This window comes from Palaemon carinicauda, chromosome 24, assembly GCF_036898095.1.
Source record: "Palaemon carinicauda isolate YSFRI2023 chromosome 24, ASM3689809v2, whole genome shotgun sequence".
NCBI classification, from domain to species: Eukaryota; Metazoa; Arthropoda; class Malacostraca; order Decapoda; family Palaemonidae; genus Palaemon; species Palaemon carinicauda.
The window spans coordinates 108,588,127-108,609,989 of NC_090748.1; the positions used below are offsets into that span (position 1 = coordinate 108,588,127).

Genomic DNA, 21,863 nt, shown 5'->3' on the forward strand with positions numbered 1-21,863 from the left:
GAGAGAGAGAGAGAGAGAGAGAGAGAGAGAGAGAGAGAGAGAGAGAGTTGTCCACTTCTGGTCAGACGTGTTGGCTTAAATATAAACTGTTGGTTTATATCCGTGAAACAAAAAAATGGATGACACAAATTTTTATGTCCGAGTTTGGTCAAAATGATATTTATAAGTTTCATTCGAATTGAAATTGTCTTCTTCACTCTTTCCTCTGGATTCTTGGACAGCAGACTGCGAGGTCTAGTGCTTGAGCTATGTCTACCTTTATGGCTTATAAAGTCTGTATGTCTTCATATGTCTGGGTCTCTTCATTTGTTGTATTGGAATTTTTTCCGATGCATTTTTTTTGGTTCATGTCATTTATTATTTCCTTCTACATGTAGGTCTTAAGTTTTTTTTTTTTTTTTTTTTTTTTTTTTTCTTTTTGTAATAATGCGTTGTGTAATTTTCATAGGATTTGCTATTTCAAAGATAGACAATATAGCTATCAGATGGTTAAGTATTCAGCGTTCGTATAAGTAAAGGATTTTGAATATTTTGGACAAAATTAGGGACAGACGCTAAGTAGAAAAATGACAAATACTGTGGACAGGAACAAGGAACAGAAATTAAGGACAAAAACTAGGGAAAAGAACAAGGAACAAAACCTATGGAAAAAACTAGGGACAATAACAAGGAACAAAAACTATGGACAAGAGCAAAGGAAAAAAAATTAAAGATATGAACAAGGGACAAAATCTATGGAAAAAAACTATGGACAATAACTAGGGACAAGAATAAGGAACACAATTATGGACAAGAACAAGGAACAAAAACTAGGGACAAGAATAAGGAACAAAACTAGAGACAAAAACAAGGAACAAAAACTAGGGTAAGAACAAGGAACCAAAATTAGAGACCAGAGCAGGGGACAAAAACTAGAAATATGGATAAAGAAAAAAAATTAGGGACTTGAACAAGGAAAAAAAACTAGGTACAAGAACAAGAAACAAAAACTAAGGACAAGAGCAAGGAACAAAAATAAGGCACAGAAACCATTAACAAAAAAAAGGAACAAAAACTGGAGACAAGAGCAAGGGACAAAAACGTAAGATATGAATAAAGAACAAAACTTAGGGACAAAAACAAGAAACAAAAACTAGGAATATAAACCAGAAAAAAAAGAAAAAAAAATAAGACAAAACCTGGGTACAAAAAAATATCAGAAGGAGAAGTACATCGAAGAAATAGAAAAGAGTCCGAATAGAAGTAAGAAAGCTAACCATAAAAGAATTAACTTCTTCTTCCATGGGATCCATGGGGGGCAGAGGGAGGGGGGCTAAGCTCCCTGAAACGACCTCTCCCCAACTTAGCCAATTTTCAGTTGGAATCCTTTTCAGACTCGCGTCTTATCTCAACTTTGACATCTTTTGGATTTGAACTTTTCCATGTGATATCCAGCGCATATTGAACTCTCCTCTTTTTCTGATTCTTGTTATTTTTATATATGAAGTTAAGGATGTTTTTATTCTAGTATTAAATTTCTTAGAATGTGGATGTTAGTACAGTAATCAAAAGAAACTATTATAGAATACAAGTGGTATACTGTATATATTTTTTGTGTATTTATAGTTATAGGCTATGCAAGCACACACACACACACACACATATATATATATATTTATATATATACACACATATATGTACATACATATTTATAAATATACATATATACTGTATATATATATATATATATATATATATATATATATATATATATATATATATATATATACACATACATATATATATATATATATATATATATATATATATATATATATATATATATATATATATATATATATATATATGTATATATATACACACACACACACACAGACACACACACACACACACACACACACACACACATATATATATATATATATATATATATATATATATATATATATATATATATATATATATATATATATATGCCTGTGTTTGTCTTTGTATGCATGAGCACTTATGCATTCGTGTGCATATATGAAAGAACGCTTATAGATTTTACATACAAATAAATATATGCATGAAATACATACATACGAATGTAGTCTATTCTATATGCAATAACACTAAGATAGAAGGCAGGAAAAAGCGAACAAGTAAAAGAAATAAGAAAAATATTTAAAAATGTAAAAAAATGTACAAAATATAAAAGAAAATATTATTTTCATTCTATGTAACAGGAGTGTAGAGCTTGTTTGAAATACCATTAGGGTACCTGTTGTTGACCTAAACATTGTGAGTAACCCAATTTATTTATCCATAGCCCATGCTGTACACACTAGAAAAAGGCCCCAAAAAATAAATGAAAATGAAAATGGAAAACGGTTTCGCAGGCAGTTTTCTGTTAGGAATAGTTAAAAATTAAAGATTATAAAACTAAAATAATGCAGTTTTTTTTACTATAAATAGCTAGAAATTAAAGATAGTAAAGATAAAATAATGCAGTTTTCTTGCTGAAAATAGCTAAAAAATGTAATATAAAAATAAAATAATGCAGTTTTTTGCTATAAGTAGCTAAAAATTTAAAGATTGTAAAAATAAAATAATGCAGTTTTTTGCTATAAATGGTACAAAAATGAATATGAAAATAGAATAATGCATATTTTGCTATAAATAGCTAAAAAATTAATTATGACAAGGAAATAATGCAGTTTTTTTGCTAGAAATAGCTAAAAAATTAACGATGATAAAATAAAAAAATGCATTTTTTGCTAGAAATAGCAAAGTATTAAAGATCATAAAAATAAAACAATGCAGTTTTTTTTTTTTGCTAGAAATAGTTACAAAAATTAAAGAGTCAAATAAAATAATGTAATTTTTTTGCTAGAAACAGCTAATAATATAAAGATAAAATAATGCATTCTTTTGCTAGAAATGTCAAAAAATAAAGAAAAGAAATTCTAGAAATAACAAAATAAAACTTAAAGAAAAAATGTTTCCCAGGCAGTTTCTTGCTATAAATGGCTAAAAAATTAAAGAAAATAAAAATAAAAGCTGTTTCTCAACCAGTTTCTTGCTAGAAATAGCCAAACAAGATTATAGAAAAAAAATGTTTCCCAGGCATTTTCTTGCTATAAATAGCAAAAAAATGAAAAAAAAATAAAGAAATTAAATAAAATGTTTCGCACGCGTTTTCCTGCCTCTTCATTACACTTGATGAACCAGCCTCATTATGGCCATTAAAACAAAGAACTTCCTTTTGCATCTCGCCGCGTTCATTATCTAAAACTTGTTTCTTTTTTTTCTGTGTCTTCAGCCCCAGGCGAACCTCAGCTGATGAAGATCTTGACCTCCGTCTCTCACAAGACCCTCAGGAAGATCTTTCAGGAATATAACAGACTCGCTGGAAAGTCCTTCGGGAATCTGCTTGAGGAGGAAGTGGCTGGAGATAGTCTCAAAGGAATGCTGGCTGTTTGTAAGTGCAACAGAGCCATTGTCTGAGACGTTATCTTTTTCTTTTTTTTGCGTTTTTTTTATAAATGTGGGATTCCGGGGGGAAGCCAGAATGGGTGTTAATTAAATTTCTCCTTCTTCAAAGTTCGCTTGTATAACTTCGTGGTTCTCCTTTCAAGTTCGCATGGGTAACTTGCTGTTAGTTTTGAATGCTGCCAACAGATGTCTCTCTTTTAGGATTGCTTTCAATAATTAAATGTTAGGATTATGTATAACTATAAAAACTATTATGATATTGTCTAATGTGTTCCAATGCCAAATATCATCAGGACAATAGATTTTCACAATGATCTGTTTTAATAAAACAAATTTTTATTGTAAAAAATGCATATATACCATCTTAATTTTATAGATAATCTATCTATCTATCTGTAAATCTATCTATCTATCTATCTTAAGACAAAGGCCTCAAACATGTTAACTCATTTCTGCGTTTTGGCCAGTTTTCATCGGTGATGATGAGAGATTTTCGTTGGATCGCTCACAGCAAACCAACCTAGTATGGGTGACCCTGACTAGTACAGCTTTGCTCATCATGGCAATACGCAAACCCTTTCACTTCGTTAAGGTATCCCCACTCAGAAAGGTATTATATACAGTATATAAAAATTTATATATACTGTAATATATATATATATATATATATATATATATATATATATATATATATATATATATATACATATACATATATATATATATATATATATATATATATATATATATATATATATATATATGTATACATATACATATATATATGTATACATATACATATATATATATATATATATATATATATATATATATATATATATATATATATATATATATATATTTATATATATATATATATATATATATATATATATATACATATATATATATTTATATAAATATATATATACATACATATATATATATATATATTCATATATATAGGCATATATATGTAATAATATATATATATATATATATATATATATATATATATATATATATATATACATATATATATATATATATATATATATTTATATATATATATATATATATATATATATATATATATATATATATATATATATATATAAAGATTGCATCTGTGTATTTCTACCATATCAGGCGACTGTAAAATGTAGCTCATTAAATGTTGAATACGAGTTGATGAATGAAAAAGTTACGATGAATGCCCGTCCAATTTCGCATTCCTCACTACTGAGTAACGAGTTTTACCTTTTAACGAGGGACATACGATTAAAATGTACTCGGGGATTTTAAGAGTTAAATTTCATGCAATGAACCAAACATTTACTATTGATGTTGACCTGTGACTTTTACTTTTAGCTGTACATTAGTTTTGACGAATTGAATGTACTTTTGTATCTGACGTCCGATCCTCATCATCATCTCCCCCTACGCCTATTGACGCAAAGGGCCTCGGTTAGATTTCGCTAGTCGTCTCATCTTCAGCTTTTAAATCAATACTTCTCCATTCAACATCTACTTAACGCTTCATGGTCCTCAGTCATGTAGGCCTAGGTCTTCCAACTCTTCTAGTGCCTTGTGGAGCCCAGCTGAACGTTTGGTGAACTGATCTCTCTTGGGGAGTGCGAAGAGCATGCTCAAACCATCTCCATTTACGCCTTATCATGATCCCACTCGCATATGGCACTCGAGTAATCTCTTATGGTTTCATTTCTAATCCTGTCCGGCCATTTAACTCCCAATATTCTTCTGAGGGCTTTGTTCTCAAATCTACTAAATCTATTGGAAATTGTTTCATCTAATGCTTTCTGAAAATATATTAGATTTGAATATATATCCGAGTGGGGATACCTTAACGTGGTGAAAGAGTTTGCGTATCGCCATGATCAGCAATGGTGTACTAGTCAGGGCCACCCATGCTAGGTCGGTTTGCTGTGAGCGATCAGAAGAAAATCCCTCAAAATCACCAATCCGCACTGGCCAGCGTAGTGATGAAAACCTACCACACCCCAAACGTGAATGAAGACATGTCTGAGGACTTTGTCCCGCAGTGGAATAGAAATGGCTGTATTAGTTGTTGCTGTTGTTTTTAATGTCTGTTTAGTGGAGTCTTATTGCTACTAATATAGTAGGTTAAATATTTAGTACTCCCAAAATGATTGTTAAATACGCAGAGAAATTATAACTGTTTCATTGAAGATGAATCATTGAGAAAAAACATACAGAAGTCATTGTTTCTAAAACAGTTTAGTTAAAGATGTAGCTCTTAACGAAAGGGAAAGTTTTACTGTCAAACATTCAATACAGAGAGCATCTTCGTCTGAATAAATCAGTGCAAAGGGTTATAGTTGGACTGAGAATAGGTTTGGTGGATGCTGCTGAAGACATATTTTGATGCATTAAATGAGTAAAAGGGACAGTGAAATTCCTAATTATGTTAAGAAAAATATTAAATGTTAAATCGTCTATTTGGTTCAAGTCGGTCAGTTAACACTGGCTTATACTCTTGATTAAATAAAGATATTGTTAGCTCCAACAGATAACCAAGTATCTTGAAGTTAGTGCTAGTGTAGAATCTTGTATCAATGCTTCTTGCTCCCCATTTTCGCCTTGAGGAGAAATGGTTGGAGCATCAATTTCCTTACAGATTTTTCAATTTCCTGTTATGATAACAAACATTCAATTAGCATAGTGTCTGCGTCACATTATCAGTGTTACAGCCTTCAGAGTTTTCAAATATTCCATTATCATTACAAACATTCAATGAACAGAATTTTAGTGTCACAATATCAACTTTACAGCCTTCAGAGTTTTCAAATTTTCCGTTATCAATATAAACACTCAATTAACACAATGTCAGTGTGACAGTATTAGCGTTACAGCCTTCAGAGTTTTCACATTTTCCGTTATCATTACAAACATTCAATTATCACAATGTCAGGGTCACATATTAACTTTTACAGCCTTCAGTTTTCAAATTTTCCATTATCAGTAAAAACATTCGACAAAAACCACGCTAGTGTCTTGATATCAGCTTTACAGTTCAAATTGCCATTTACAATCAGTTAGTGAGACGATCTACTCAAAAGTGCCTGCTGGCTCCTTTTGGCAGATTCGAGCATCCAGAATCCAGCCGTGTTCTTCGCCGAAGCCTTGCATGGTTCCATGGTCGGCCTCGGAACGCGGGACAGGACGCTGATCCGCCTGGTCGTGTCCCGCTCCGAGATAGATATGGGAGATATCAAGGTTCAGTACCACAATTTGTATGGAAGAACTTTGGAGAAGGACATTAAGGTGAGGTGAAACTGATGGTTTGTTACTAATAAAGCTAAATTTATACGAGTTGTTGGTAAAACCTATTGGATTCAGTTTTAGTGGAGCTAATGTCAGTTAGATTAAGTTTGGTTAGGTTAGGTTAGGTTAGGTTAGGTAGGGTACGTTAGGTTGGGCTAGGATAGGTTAGGTTAGGTTAGGTTAGGTAGGGTACGTTAGGTTGGGCTAGGATAGGTTAGGTTAGGTTACGCTAGGGTGAGTTAGGTTAGGCTAGGTGAGGTTAGATTAGGTTAGATGAGGGTAGGTTAGGCTAGGCTAGGGTAGGTTAGGTTAGGCTAGATGAGGTTACATTAGGTTAGGCTAGGCTGGGGTAGGTTAGGTTAGGCTAGATGAGGTTACATTAGGTTACGCTAGGCTGGGGTAGGTTAGGTTAGGCTAGATGAGGTTACATTAGGTTAGGCTAGGCTGGGGTAGGTTAGGTTAGGCTAGATGAGGTTACATTAGGTTAGGCTAGGCTGGGGTAGGTTAGGTTAGGCTAGATGAGGTTACATTAGGTTAGGCTAGATGGGGTTAGGTCAAGTTATATGTTATGTTACATTATTCAGATTTCTATTGTCAAGAAACTAGAAGAATAATGAGAAAATATATAAAAAAAGCATATCAAGCATAACATTTTGCCATTTAATTAAGATGATCTTATCATGGCTATAAGGAACATGTCACATTCTTCACTGATACTTTTTTATTTCACAGGGCGACACGTCAGGGGATTACAAAAGGACCCTACTAGCGCTTATCGGAGTTTCTTAGGGCTGGTGACAAATAGCTAAAAGTTATACTTCATTCTATATTTTTCTTTCTATATTTGTCGTCAGTCAGTTCTTTTGTCTATCTGTCTAACGCACATATCAATAAACATTCATATTTCTTTCGTCAGTCAGTTAAAATGATGGGAGTGTTGAATGTGTTTGAGATATGACAAAAACAATTTAAAAGATCATGTTAAATATGTATGGTATGTACATTGTTATTTTCAATTACTGTGCTAGGAAATGTCTCTGTGATTATTAATAACAAGAACAACATTGTATTACAACACTGCCATTGTTATTATGAAAATTTTATCATCATAAAAAAAAAGAAATCCATATCACCATCTTCATTATCATTATAGTCATCTCATTACAATCATTATTTCACCATTAGAACTGTAACTGTCATTGTCTTTTATAATAGATATTTTAATAAAACTAATCTGCTTCTGATAATTCTATTCGTAAGACGAACTTTATTCGTAAGACGAGAAAATTGCTGTCTGAAGAAGCATGGCATTTGAAATTGAACTAATCTTTTTTTTTCTAGCTTGTCTGAATGAAAATTTTGTAACATTTTTGTTGCTGATAACAAATATTACGAAAACCAATGATTGTTTAAAAGGTATTGGTTAAACAGCAACAAAAACCCCATGTTGATGTCGTTCTAAAAGATCCTACGCCAGATTCAAATAAATAATTCACATTCGGGGTGTATATTTGTTTCTGAATCGAATGCAAATGATCAGAGACCGACGTGAGGAAGAAAATGTATTTTCCTGTCTCGATTTAGCATTGAAAAGTTGATCAGATTCTATAACCAATAGAGAGAGAGAGAGAGAGAGAGAGAGAGAGAGAGAGAGAGAGAGAGAGAGAGAGAGAGAGAGAGAGAGAGATTAGGGATTCCAGATTTATGTTTTCATCCGAATAGAATCTCACTTTAATACATAAAAAATGGATCCAGCTGGTTTGCCATTTTCTATTATTTCAAAATGGCAAAAATACGAGTATTGTTGAGATTAAAGGCTGTAATGGCTGTTCCAAAAGAGAAATTAAAAATGATACCTAGAAATGAAACGCGTATGTGATTATCCTTTCAATACTGGTACATGTTTTATCTTTATCTGGGGAGTAATCATCGCTCGGTACCGTTTCTTTCCAGGTATAATACTGAATCTACCACACGAAACTCTTTCAATTCTACCTACACAATGGAACTGTTAATCATCACTCAACTGTTACATAATGTATAGTGACAGCCTTCTTATGGAGAAATAGTTCTATGCTGTAATTTTGAGTTGTATCTCGTTTTAATAATTTGTTGAAAGTTCCGTTTTCTGAGTGGGGATACCTTAATGTGGTGAAAGGGTTTGTGTATCGCCATGGCCAGTAAAGATGTACTAGTTAATGCCACCCATACTATGTTGGTTTGCTGTGAGTGATCAGACTAAAGTCTCACACTATCACCAATCCGCAGTGGTCAGCCTGGTGATGAAAATGGCGAAATCCCACATATGCCTCAGGAATTGTTCGAACCCTTTGTCCAGCAGATTTCCAGTCAGGGACGTTGTTAATCAGGTCTCGGATTATTAAATATTAGGGAAAATAAAAATATCGACAGATCAGAGTTCGACTGAACACTGCACGTCCTGTACAACAATATAACTGGGTTCTTGGAAGAAAATAAAGATTGGGAACTATGAAAACACTTAAAATGAGAAAAATGCCGATTTTCTACTAATGGCTAGAGGCAGTATAAATATAAACCCTTCAGCTATAAGCTCCCAAGTATTGCCTCTCAGCGTAATTCCTGGATTTCTAAGATGATTTATGTTTTCATATATGTTCTTTCCACGATCATGGGAAGATAAACTTTAAATCATCCTACGCATAACAGTTAGATGGAGAGGAGCATTAGCAGCCTTAATCTGAATATTATGGTTATGTGAAGAAACAATTCAGTGACCACCGTTTGGTATTTTTGTTTTGCAATTATGGTGCAAGAGGGAGCTTTATGTTGATAGTATGCGTTCATATTCTCGTTCTGGGAGTAAGTTTAGATATATAAAACAACTGGAAAACAAATTTTATCTGATTAATTAATAAGTTGTAAGTGTGTCTATGAAGTGGACTTTGAAGCGTGAAGTAGTAGATGATGAATGGAGAAGTATTGAATTAAAAGCTCAAGATGGAGATGACTGGCGAAATCTTACTGAGGTCCTTTGCATCAATAAGTTGTAAGTGTGTCTATGAAATGGACTTTGAAGCGTGAAGTAGGAATATGAAGCGTGAAATGGTAGATGATGAATGGAGAAGTATTGAATTAAAAGCATAAGATAGAGACGACTGGCGAAATCTTACCGAGGTCCTTTGCATCAATAAGTTGTAAGTGTGTCTATGAAGTGGATTTTGAAGCGTGAAGTAGGACTATGAAGCGTGAAATGAGAGATGATGAATGGAAAAGTATTGAATTAAAAGCATAAGATAGAGACGACTGGCGAAATCTTACCGAGGTCCTTTGCATCAATAAGTTGTAAGTGTGTCTATGAAGTGGACTTTGAAGCGTGAAGTAGGACTATGAAGCGTGAAATGAGAGATGATGAATGGAAAAGTATTGAATTAAAAGCATAAGATAGAGACGACTGGCGAAATCTTACCGAGGTCCTTTGCATCAATAAGTTGTAAGTGTGTCTATGAAGTGGACTTTGAAGCGTGAAGTAGGACTATGAAGCGTGAAATGAGAGATGATGAATGGAAAAGTATTGAATTAAAAGCATAAGATAGAGACGACTGGCGAAATCTTACCGAGGTCCTTTGCATCAATAAGTTGTAAGTGTGTCTATGAAGTGGACTTTGAAGCGTGAAGTAGGACTATGAAGCGTGAAATGAGAGATGATGAATGGAAAAGTATTGAATTAAAAGCATAAGATAGAGACGACAGCGAAATCTTACCGAGGTCCTTTGCATCAATAAGTTGTAAGTGTGTCTATGAAGTGGACTTTGAAGCGTGAAGTAGGACTATGAAGCGTGAAATGAGAGATGATGAATGGAAAAGTATTGAATTAAAAGCATAAGATAGAGACGACTGGCGAAATCTTACCGACGTCCTTTGCATCAATAAGTTGTAAGTGTGTCTATGGAGTGGACTTTGAAGCGTGAAGTAGGACTATGAAGCGTGAAATGAGAGATGATGAATGGAAAAGTATTGAATTAAAAGCATAAGATAGAGACGACAGCGAAATCTTACCGAGGTCCTTTGCATCAATAAGTTGTAAGTGTGTCTATGAAGTGGACTTTGAAGCGTGAAGTAGGACTATGAAGCGTGAAATGAGAGATGATGAATGGAAAAGTATTGAATTAAAAGCATAAGATAGAGACGACTGGCGAAATCTTACCGACGTCCTTTGCATCAATAAGTTGTAAGTGTGTCTATGGAGTGGACTTTGAAGCGTGAAGTAGGACTATGAAGCGTGAAATGAGAGATGATGAATGGAAAAGTATTGAATTAAAAGCATAAGATAGAGACGACAGCGAAATCTTACCGAGGTCCTTTGCATCAATAAGTTGTAAGTGTGTCTATGAAGTGGACTTTGAAGCGTGAAGTAGGACTATGAAGCGTGAAATGAGAGATGATGAATGGAAAAGTATTGAATTAAAAGCATAAGATAGAGACGACTGGCGAAATCTTACCGACGTCCTTTGCATCAATAAGTTGTAAGTGTGTCTATGGAGTGGACTTTGAAGCTTGAAGTAGGACTATGAAGCGTGAAATGAGAGATGATGAATGGAGAAGTATTGAATTAAAAGATAGAAACGACTGGCGAAATCTAACCGAAGCCCTTTGCGTCAATAGGCGTATGAAGAGAAGATGATGATGTGTGTCGAAATCTTGTGATATAATTTATAATCTTAAAAGAGGTATTTAATCGAAAGATGTAACCTAAATGTGTAATTACTTAACTAAATATACTTTTAAAAATTGCTACTAATATCCTCAGGAATACTGGAGTGTAAACAACAAAGAAATCTTTCTACTAAACAAGATGAGAAAAACTTCTTCTACCAGGTTGGACGAGATGACATAAGGTAGATTGTTAATAAAGGAAATTAGCTTGTTATCTCGACGTTAACAAGGATGTTAATATATTCCCCCAGGATAAGAACTTTGGTCATTTCAGTGGCAAATTATGTAACAAAAGTTGGTTTATTGTTCCCCTTCTGAGGAAGTTTAGTTGGCATTTTTAAATGGAAAACCTGGATTTTATAGATTAGTGTACGCGACCTGACAAAAATGACGGATAAATATTTGATAGATATCTTACACTCGCAGACACACAGATTCAACCCTTCCCACCCCTCCCCCTCTTCTAACTACAACAAGGCAGTTTGGGCAATTTGAGAGAGATTGTGGTTTCTGATTGGTTGTCACTCGGGGTGACAGGATTATATATATATATATATATATATATATATATATATATATATATATATATATATATATATATATATATATATATATATATATATATATATAGGCGACCCGTCAAAATGACGGCTAAATATTAGGACAGATACTCAAACACACGCACCCCTTCTCAGCAGGGTATGACTATTTCCTCTCACACCTACCCAAATTATACGTCTGGCAATGCCACTGCACATGACAGGAAATATATATATATATATATATATATATATATATATATATATATATATATATATATATATATATATATATATATATATATATATATATGGCATATACACCCAGACCAAGGATTGTGGTGGCCGATGTGGTAACGTCCCTGTCTGGGGTTTGAGTCCCTCTCAAACTCGACAGTTTCTTTGGGCGCTGCAACCTCACTATCCTTATGAGCTAAGGATGTGGGGTTTGGGGAAGCCTATAGTTCTTTCTGTTGAGTCATCAGCATCCATTGCCTGGCCCTACTTGGTCCTAGCTTAGGTGGAGAAGGGGCTTGGGCGCTGATCATTGTCCTGCTCGATAGGGCGATGTCACTGTCCCTTGCCATTCATGAGCGGCCTTTAAGGCTTTAAACTCGATAACATAAGGGAGATTACAAATAAATGAATTTACGCATTGGAAAACGTATTACAGCTTTATAACAATTATTTACAATTGTCCCAACGTTGTCATTTGAACAAAAACGAACACGCAATGGCATTAATCTGCAACACACATTTGGTGGGAGAGAAAGAGTAAAGAAAAAGTGTTCTCATTAGCATAATGAGACTTGCAAAGGAACTTTGGGGTTCTGAGACATTTTACCCAAATTGCTGTGTTCTTCTGATCTTTTGTTTCTGCTTCCTATATTATTATGGCTCTCTCTCTCTCTCTCTCTCTCTCTCTCTCTCTCTCTCTCTCTCTCTCTCTCTCTCTCTCTCTCTCTCTCTTTTGGTTTAATGTGATAATCATACTCTATATTTAGATTCTATGTCGTTAGCATGCATACGAATGCATACAGATATGTATGTAAATACACACACATATAATATACAGTATATATATATATATATATATATATATATATATATATATATATATATTTTTTTTTATTTGTATATATATATATATATATATATATATATATATATATATATATATATATATATATATATATATATATATATATATAATTTATTTATAATATATATACACTCACACACACACACACACACATATATATATATATATATATATATATATATATATATATATATACAACATACAGTATATATATGTATATATATATATATATACATACATATATATATATATATATATATATATATATATATATATATATATATATATATATATATATATATATATATGTTGATATATGCGTGTGTGTGTGTGTGTGTTTATACTTCATTATAATACGTTTTGGGGTAAACAAGAACCTCCTTTTCTATTCATAAATGAAAGAAGCTCTATATTAGAACTCTTGGAACGTTTATTGCAACTCAAAGAACGCATTGTTGATAAAACAAGAGAGAGAGAGAGAGAGAGAGAGAGAGAGAGAGAGAGAGAGAGAGAGAGAGAGAGAGAGAGAGAGAGAGAGAGAGAGAGAGAGAGGTAATATGATATGTTTGTCACTGTAAGTGCTAAGCAAACTCTCATCTTTAGCCAGAAAAATATCGTCATATAACGCTAGCCATTTCTAGTAATGTAGCCAGAGGATATTTACAGTTTGTATTATTATTATTATTGTTATTGTTATTGTTAGGGTTATTATTATTACTATTATTATTATTATTATTATTATTATTATTATTATTATTATTATTGTTATTGTTATTATTATTATTACTATTATTATTATTTGTTATTATTATTATTATTATTGTTATGATAATATACATACATATATATATATATATATATATATATATATATATATATATATATATATATATATATATATATATATATATATATATATATTGTTGTTGTTGTTAATTTATTATCATTATTATTATTATTATTAATAATATTATCATTATTATTAGCTAAGTTACAACCCTAGTTGGAAAGCATGATGCTATAAGCCCAAGGGCTCCAACAGGGAAAAATAGATCAGCAAGGAAAGGAAACAAGGAAATAAATAAACTATAAGAGAAGCAATGAACAATTAGAATAAAATCTTTTCAGAACAGTAAAAACTTTCAGTAAAGAAAAGAGCACCATGTTTTTAAAATGGGTCATGAACTAGAAGGTGAATAGGACGCAAAGGTCAAAGTTCAAAAGGTGAATTAACATAGGAAATGACATGAGGGAGAAAGGAATAAGTGATATAAGCAAGACAGAAGGTGGAGAGAGAGGTGGTAAGATACCGTGGCAACATATAAAAATGGTAAAAAGCTGAAGACGTAGAAGGAACTTTTTCTAATAGTTGTAAGTGTGGAATTAAATTGAATATAAAATCTATTCCTTAAGCCAAGTACTGGGGAATCAAAGGCCATTCAGCGCTGTATAATGTAAATGAATGAACCATACCTGTACTCTCACATTTGGTATCCTTTCAACTTCTAATCACACAACTTACAATACTATACAAATGCAAAATAAGGAGGGATTAAAAGTGACCCATACTTGACGGATAATGAGACATCGGAATATCGGTTTTCTTCATTTATCACAAAAGGTTCGTAAGTACACAATAATGTACACAGCCATCACTCTCTCAGGCACGAGAGCCTTGTCTGCTTGAGCGCACAAAGGCAACTAAACTCCCTTCGCTACCAAAATGCAATCTTGCTACAATAATATGCTGAGTTATAGGTTTTTGTGGAATTCTCATTATTAGAGAGTTCATTTACCTTGATGTACAACACACATCTACATACATGAATTAGGACAAAAGGATTTAAAAAAAATAGATTAATAAAATAGTTTAAAACTCTTGATATAAACCAATACTCCGTGTGAATTTATTCAAGTTCAGGGTATTACAATTATCCCCAGTATATCTCTTAAAGGTTTGTCCTGAAGAAAATATGTGTTTAATATCTATTGTTATTGAAGGGCCCCATAACTAATTTAAGTGATTTGAACAAAGTATATGTAATGTAATGGTAATATAACTGACTCTAACATAGATATATTGTAAATGAATTGATGATAATGATGGTTAAGAATTGCATGATTCATCTTAAAGGATTGTTTAAACAAATGAATCTTTGAAAATATAACACTCATAATTTCACTTCGGTTATATGCTATTCTCTCTCTCTCTCTCTCTCTCTCTCTCTCTCTCTCTCTCTCTCTCTCTCTCTCTCTCTCTCTCTCTCTCTTTCCTGATGATGATGGTTAAGAATTCTTTAAACAATTGAATCTTTGAAAATATAATTTTCATAATTTCACTTCGGTTATATGCTCTCTCTCTCTCTCTCTCTCTCTCTCTCTCTCTCTCTCTCTCTCTCTCTCTCTCTCTCTCTCTCTCCTCTCTCTCTCTCTCTTTCCTGATGATGATGGTTAAGAATTCTTTAAACAATTGAATCTTTGAAAATATAATTTTCATATTTTCACTTCGGTTATATGCTCTCTCTCTCTCTCTCTCTCTCTCTCTCTCTCTCTCTCTCTCTCTCTCTCTCTCTCTCTCTCTCTCTCTCTCTCTCTGATGGTGATGGTTATGAATTCCTTAAACAACTGAATCTTTGAAAATATAATATTCATATTTTCACTTCGGTTATAAGCTCTCTCTCTCTCTCTCTCTCTCTCTCTCTCTCTCTCTCTCTCTCTCTCTCTCTCTCTCTCTCTCTCTCTCTCTCATGAATTTCTTATCTATTCTTGAAGAAAAAAAATCAGACTTTATCTTATGAGTGAGTTGTGAAAGAGCTTTGCTAATATTGACTCCTTTCTTAACGAAGAAAAGACGTTTCTTACGAGATATTTGTGCTGCTTTTCAAGAAGAATTCGGATGATTAAATCCTCCTAAGGATAAAAATAGTAATCCTCTCGTTAAATCCTTTAGGGCTCGTGGTAGCTTATTGGAAAAAATGTATTAATTTGCGTGGATTTTCATACACTCAAATATGAACAAAGTTTGAAGTCTGTGACAACGATGTCCAAACTTATGGCTGATTACGAGAATTGGACATTTTGCTTGACCGTGACCGTAACCTTTGACCTTGACCTTCCAAAATTGAATCGTTTCCAGCTATTTACATAACGGGTAAACCCTGCAACTTTCATTACTCTACGATTAAATTGTGTCCAAACATATGGCTGATTACGCGAATTGGACATTTTGTTTGACCATGAACGTGACCTTTGACCTTGACCTTCCAAAATTGAATCGTTTCCAGCTATTTACATAACAGATAAACTCTGCAACTTTCATTACTCTACGATTAAATTGTGTCCAAACTTATGGCTGATTACATAAATTGGACATTTTGTTTGACCATGAACGTGACCTTTGACCTTGAACTTTCAAAATTGTATTATTTCCAGCTTTTTACATGGCAGTTAAACCCTGCAAGTTTCATTACTCTAAAATTAAATTGTGTCCAAACTTATGACTGATTACGTGCATTGGACATTTTGCTTGACTATGAACGTTGCCTTTGACCTTGACCTTCCAAAATTGAATCCTTTTCAGCTATTTACAAGACAGTTAATCCCTGGAAGTTTCATTACTCTACGATTAAAATTGTGGCCAGAAAGCTGTTCACAAACAAACAAACACACATAAACAAATTACAAACACACAAACAGGTGTGAAAACATAACCTCCTTTCAACTTCGTTGACAAGGGTAATAATTATATTTGATATGAAATCTAGTTCCTTTAGTTATTTCAAGCAACTCAGACTCCGATTTTAAACACTGGATTACATAGGCATTGTTACTTCTTTTATCTCAACTGTGAGGACAATTTCTCTTATCAACTTTTATGAGTTTTGTCGCATGTGTCTTTTCACAGATATCTGTTCATATGTAAATTCTGAATGTTTCACTGCGCCATTTTTAGTTACTGGGAATATGAGACTTCCCTTTTTAGCCTGAAATTCTTTTTGTGGCTACGTTAAACGGTATTGCAAGACGTATAACCACTCAGCCTCTCCAGTCTTTCCGGTAGGGAGAGAGGTAATAGACATACCCTGGTGAGAGGGGGTAATCCGAGAGGAAAGGGGAGGGGGGGGGGTGGAAAGGGTTGAATTTTTGTGTGCGTGTGTGCACATCTATCTAAATAATTAACCGCCATTTTTGACGGGTCGCGTACACTGCTAACTAATAACAATTTTGCTCAAAAAGTTTAATTACAGACTCAAAATTACTCCCGCGCGTATTGCTATTACTATTGCTATTGTTATTGTTATTAGTATTATTATTATTATCATTATTATTATTATTATAATTATTATTATTATTATAATTATTATCATTATATAACAATTATTATTATTATTATTATTATTATTAAGAAGCCACAAATATAACTGAAGGCAATAATATATTACATGTACTAAACTCCCTGCTGGCAGGAGGGACGCTGGTGACTGGTACAACACATGGACATACGCTACCGGGGTCTAAAGCGATGTCAGGCAGGGCAGCCGATCGGGACTACGGTCTACCCTAAAGCCAAAGCAAAATCCTTCAAATAGAAGGCAACTGTGCTTATCCCCATAGAAATGGGGAAAAACCACGTTAATAGAAGAAGAATGTAATAACAGTGTACAAATACTGATATAAAAAAGATTTTTGATCGTAGTTGAAAATATAACTAATTTAAATATAGCTTAAATTAAAAAAAAAAAATCGTGACCAGGAAGTAAATGGTCATACGATTTCCTCGAGCGCTCTTGCTTGAGGGTACACTTGGGCACACTATTCTTTCTAATTTCTCTTCCTCCTATTTTGTTAATGGTTTTATAGTTTATATGGGACATAAATTTATTTTTATGTTGTTACCGTTCCCAAAATTTTCTTTCCTTGTTTCCTTTCCTCAGTGGGCTATTTTTCCTGTTGGAGCCCATGAGCTTATAGCTTCTTGCTTTTCCATCTAGGGTTGTAGCTTAGCTAGTAATAATAATAATAATAATAATAATAATAATAATAATAATAATAATAATAATAATAATATATTTCACTAAATCATTAACCACTACTGGGCTCATAACCTAACCTAACTTAACCTAACCTATCTAATGTAGGAAAATACCAGTCAAGTAACTTATCATAGGAATAAAATTGAGAGTGATTATGTGAAGTAAATAAAGATTCATTAAAAAAATTATCGATTTTTTACATACATTTTGAGAGGTGATTTTTAATTAAATATTTTGAAAGTTAGAAAACTGTTTTTTTTTAATTGATTTATTTGAAAGTAATTCTAACTTTAATCTGAGACACAATAACAAATTAAATTAAATTATTCTAGGATGATTTTTTATTTTTTAAAAAAAAGGCTAAAAACAAACCATTTTCCTTTAATTTGTTTGAAAGGGCTAATAGTTTTTTTTTTTATTCATTTATTTAAAGGAAATTTTAACTTTTATCTGAGGCACAATATTGAACTAAATGAAATTACTCCACGTTGAAATTTTGTTCTCAAAACACGCCTAAGGAAAAAAACAATTTTCACAACCCCCCCAAAAAGAAAGAAAATAGAAAGCAACTCTTCTCCGCATAAAATTCAGCTTCTCATTCAGCCCTATTCATATTCATACACATATTCATACTCATATTCAAACTCGCATTCCCCGCATGGAGACCACACGGTGCTTCTTTAGCATCCAGTATACCGAGACAGCCACTTTTGAACACCGAAGAAGCTTTTTACGCTCTTGCAGAACGCTGCACTTGCCGAGAGAAAGCGCCACTTTCCGCGTGGTTTTATGCCCTCGTCATAAAATCAAATATGCAGTGGGTGCATCTCGGTTGTATTAAATGCAGAACAGAGAATACATCTCGTTTCTGCTCCGACGTGGAGGGGAAGATGTTGTTCATTATGAGTGCGGCCGTGAAGCTGTGATGGGAGCTGGTGTTTGAAGGGAGCATGTGTAAACACTGAAGGAAGAAGATTGTACTAGGAATCACAAAAATGGAAGAAGAAGATTGTACGAGAAATCACAATACTGAAAGTTGAGTGTAAGAAATCACAACAATGAAAGAAGAAGAGTGTAAGAGAAATCACAACACCGAAAGAAGAAGAGTGTACGAAAAATAACAACACTGAAAGAAGTGTACTAGAAATCACAACTCTGATAGAAGAAGTGTAAGATAAATCACAACACTAAAAGAAGAAGAGTGTAAGAGAAATCACAACAATGAAAGAAGAGTCTACTGTATGTCTGAAAGAACAATTGTGTATTGCAAGTTTCTGTTTAATTTATTCCCCAATTGACGTTTTCTTTATAAATATAACGACGGCTTGGCAATGTAACTAAAATACTCTTCATATTGACACTAAAATAGATCAAATGAAAGAACAATTGCGTTTTGTGGCCTGACAGTACTACATTGGATCCTTCTCTCTGGTTACGGTTCACTTTTCCTTCGCCTACACATACACCGAATAGTCTGGTCTATTCTTTAAATATCCTCCTCAGTCCTCATACACCTGACGACGCTAAGATTACAAAACAATTCTTCTTCACCTAAGGGGTTAACTACTGCGCTGTAATTGTTCAGTGACCACTTTATTCTTGTTAAGGGTAGAAGAGACTCTTTAGCTAAGGTAAGCATCTCTTCTAGGAGAAGGACACATCAAAACCAAACCACTGATCTTTAATCTTGGGTAGTGCCATAGCCTTTGTACCATGGTCTTTCACTGTCTTGTTAGAGTTCTCTTGCTTGAGGGTACCCTGCGGCATACTATTCTATTCTATTTCTCTTCTTGTTTTGTTAAAGCTTTTATAGTGTCTGTAGGAAATATCTATTTTAATGCTGTCACTGTGCTTAATATATTTAACTTTTCCTTGTTTCCTTTCCTCACTGGACTATTTTCTCTGTTGGAGCCCCTGGGCTTATAGCATCTTGTTTTTCCAACTAGAGTTGTAGCTTAGCAAGTTCTAGTAATAATAATAATAACAATAATAATAATAATAATAATAATAATAATAATAATAATAATAATAATAATAATAATAATAATAATAATAATAAATATAAGATAAAGGCTTTTCTTTATCCTCAAGAGTTTGAAGTTGAACAAAGACTTGTTAGAAAAGAATGGAGAATTGGTAATATTCCATCTCAATCATCGATTCCCGGATGGGAATGCTATGATTAATTAGGAATTACTGCCTTCATTAATATTTTTTCCATAGGAGGGAAATGTTAATTACAATAATAATGGCGAGTGAGAGGATCTTTCAATTGTAGTAAAATACATTTTTACTCAAAAAGTTTAATTACAGACTCAAAATTACTCCAGCGCGTATTACTATTACTATTACTATTGTTATTGTTATTGTTATTATTACTATTATCATTATTATTATTATTATAATTATCATCATTATATAACAATTATTATTATTATTATTATTATTATTATTATTATTATTATTATTATTATTATTATTATTATTATTATTATTATTAGCTAAGCTACAACCCTAGTAGGAAAAGCAAGATGCTATAAGCCCAAGGGCTCCAACATTGAAAAATAGCCCAGCGAGGAAAGGAAATAAGGAACTAAATAAATGATATAAGAAATAAAGAACAATTATAATAAAATACTTTAAAAATAGTAATATCAAAACATATGTCATATATAAACTATAAAAAAGACTTAAGTCAGCCTGTTCAACAGAAGAACATTTGCTGCAAATTTGAACTTTTGAAGTTCTATTTACGATCATATTTAAAACTACAATTTTATAAGATTATGAAACTAAATTGTTGTAAATGGCTGATTTGTACAAACAAAATGACGTAGATTTTCCATTAGAAACATAAATGAAAATAATTATTTTTGATTTATTAAAAAAAAAAAAAAAATAGCACAATATTTTTTATTGGCTTCATACAAACACAACGCCAATTTTAAATAAAATAAAAACACTAAAAGACAATATTTTGTCCCGTAAATTAGTATTTAGATAGAATTTTTTTAGTTTACACTGCAAGAAACCAGGAAATTCATTATGTTTTATTTATTAAAAAAAAAAAAGCGAAATATTTTTTATTGCCTTCACATGGGCAAAACAACACTAATTTTAGATAAAATAATAAAAGAAGCACATATGATTCTTCAAACAAGTATTTAGATAGGAATTTTTTTGTTTACATTACAAGGAACTATTATTATTGATTTATTAAAAAAAATGCGAAATATTTTTTTTTTCACATGGGCAAAATAACCCTTTTCTTTAAATCGAATAAACAATTCTAAACTACGCACATTTGATTTTGTAAACAAGTATTTATATAGGAATCTTTTTTGTTTAGCTTACATGACAAATCGAATTAAAAACTAAAAGACGCATATTTATGTAAACAAGTACTTGGGTATTTTCTTTACCTACATTGCAAGAAACCAGGAAATATATAAGACATTTATTCCTACTCAAATATCCCGAATTTGTCGCTGAATATAATATTTGCATTCAATTACCTTCAACGTAATATAAGCCACAGTGATCCCCAGCTACTTCGCTCAGGTATCTCGATATGCAAATGATATTGTGACTAGTTTAAATTGCTACCCAGTTGCTGAAAGCGTAACTGACATAATCAAGGGAGGAGGGGATGGATAAAAAGAGAATAAGTGGCAAGGCGAAGAAGCGTGGGAGATGGAGAAAGAGAGAATA

At 32.5% G+C, this 21,863-nt stretch overlaps 1 protein-coding gene across 2 annotated transcripts in view; it reads left to right on the top strand.

Moving 5' to 3' along the window:
* LOC137617961 (annexin B11-like) overlaps positions 1-8,653 on the top strand; it is a 25,671-nt gene extending 17,018 nt beyond the window's left edge. The window contains exons 5-7 of one of the 2 annotated variants that reach the window (XM_068347892.1): positions 3,305-3,463; positions 6,602-6,783; positions 7,516-8,648. In XM_068347892.1, the coding sequence (XP_068203993.1) occupies positions 3,305-3,463; positions 6,602-6,783; positions 7,516-7,572 (398 nt within the window). In that variant the 3' untranslated portion in view covers positions 7,573-8,648. Of the gene's footprint in view, positions 1-3,304; positions 3,464-6,601; positions 6,784-7,515 lie in introns of both variants that reach the window. The other variant, XM_068347893.1, reaches the window with a different exon arrangement.
* The last annotated feature ends 13,210 nt before the right edge of the window (positions 8,654-21,863 follow it).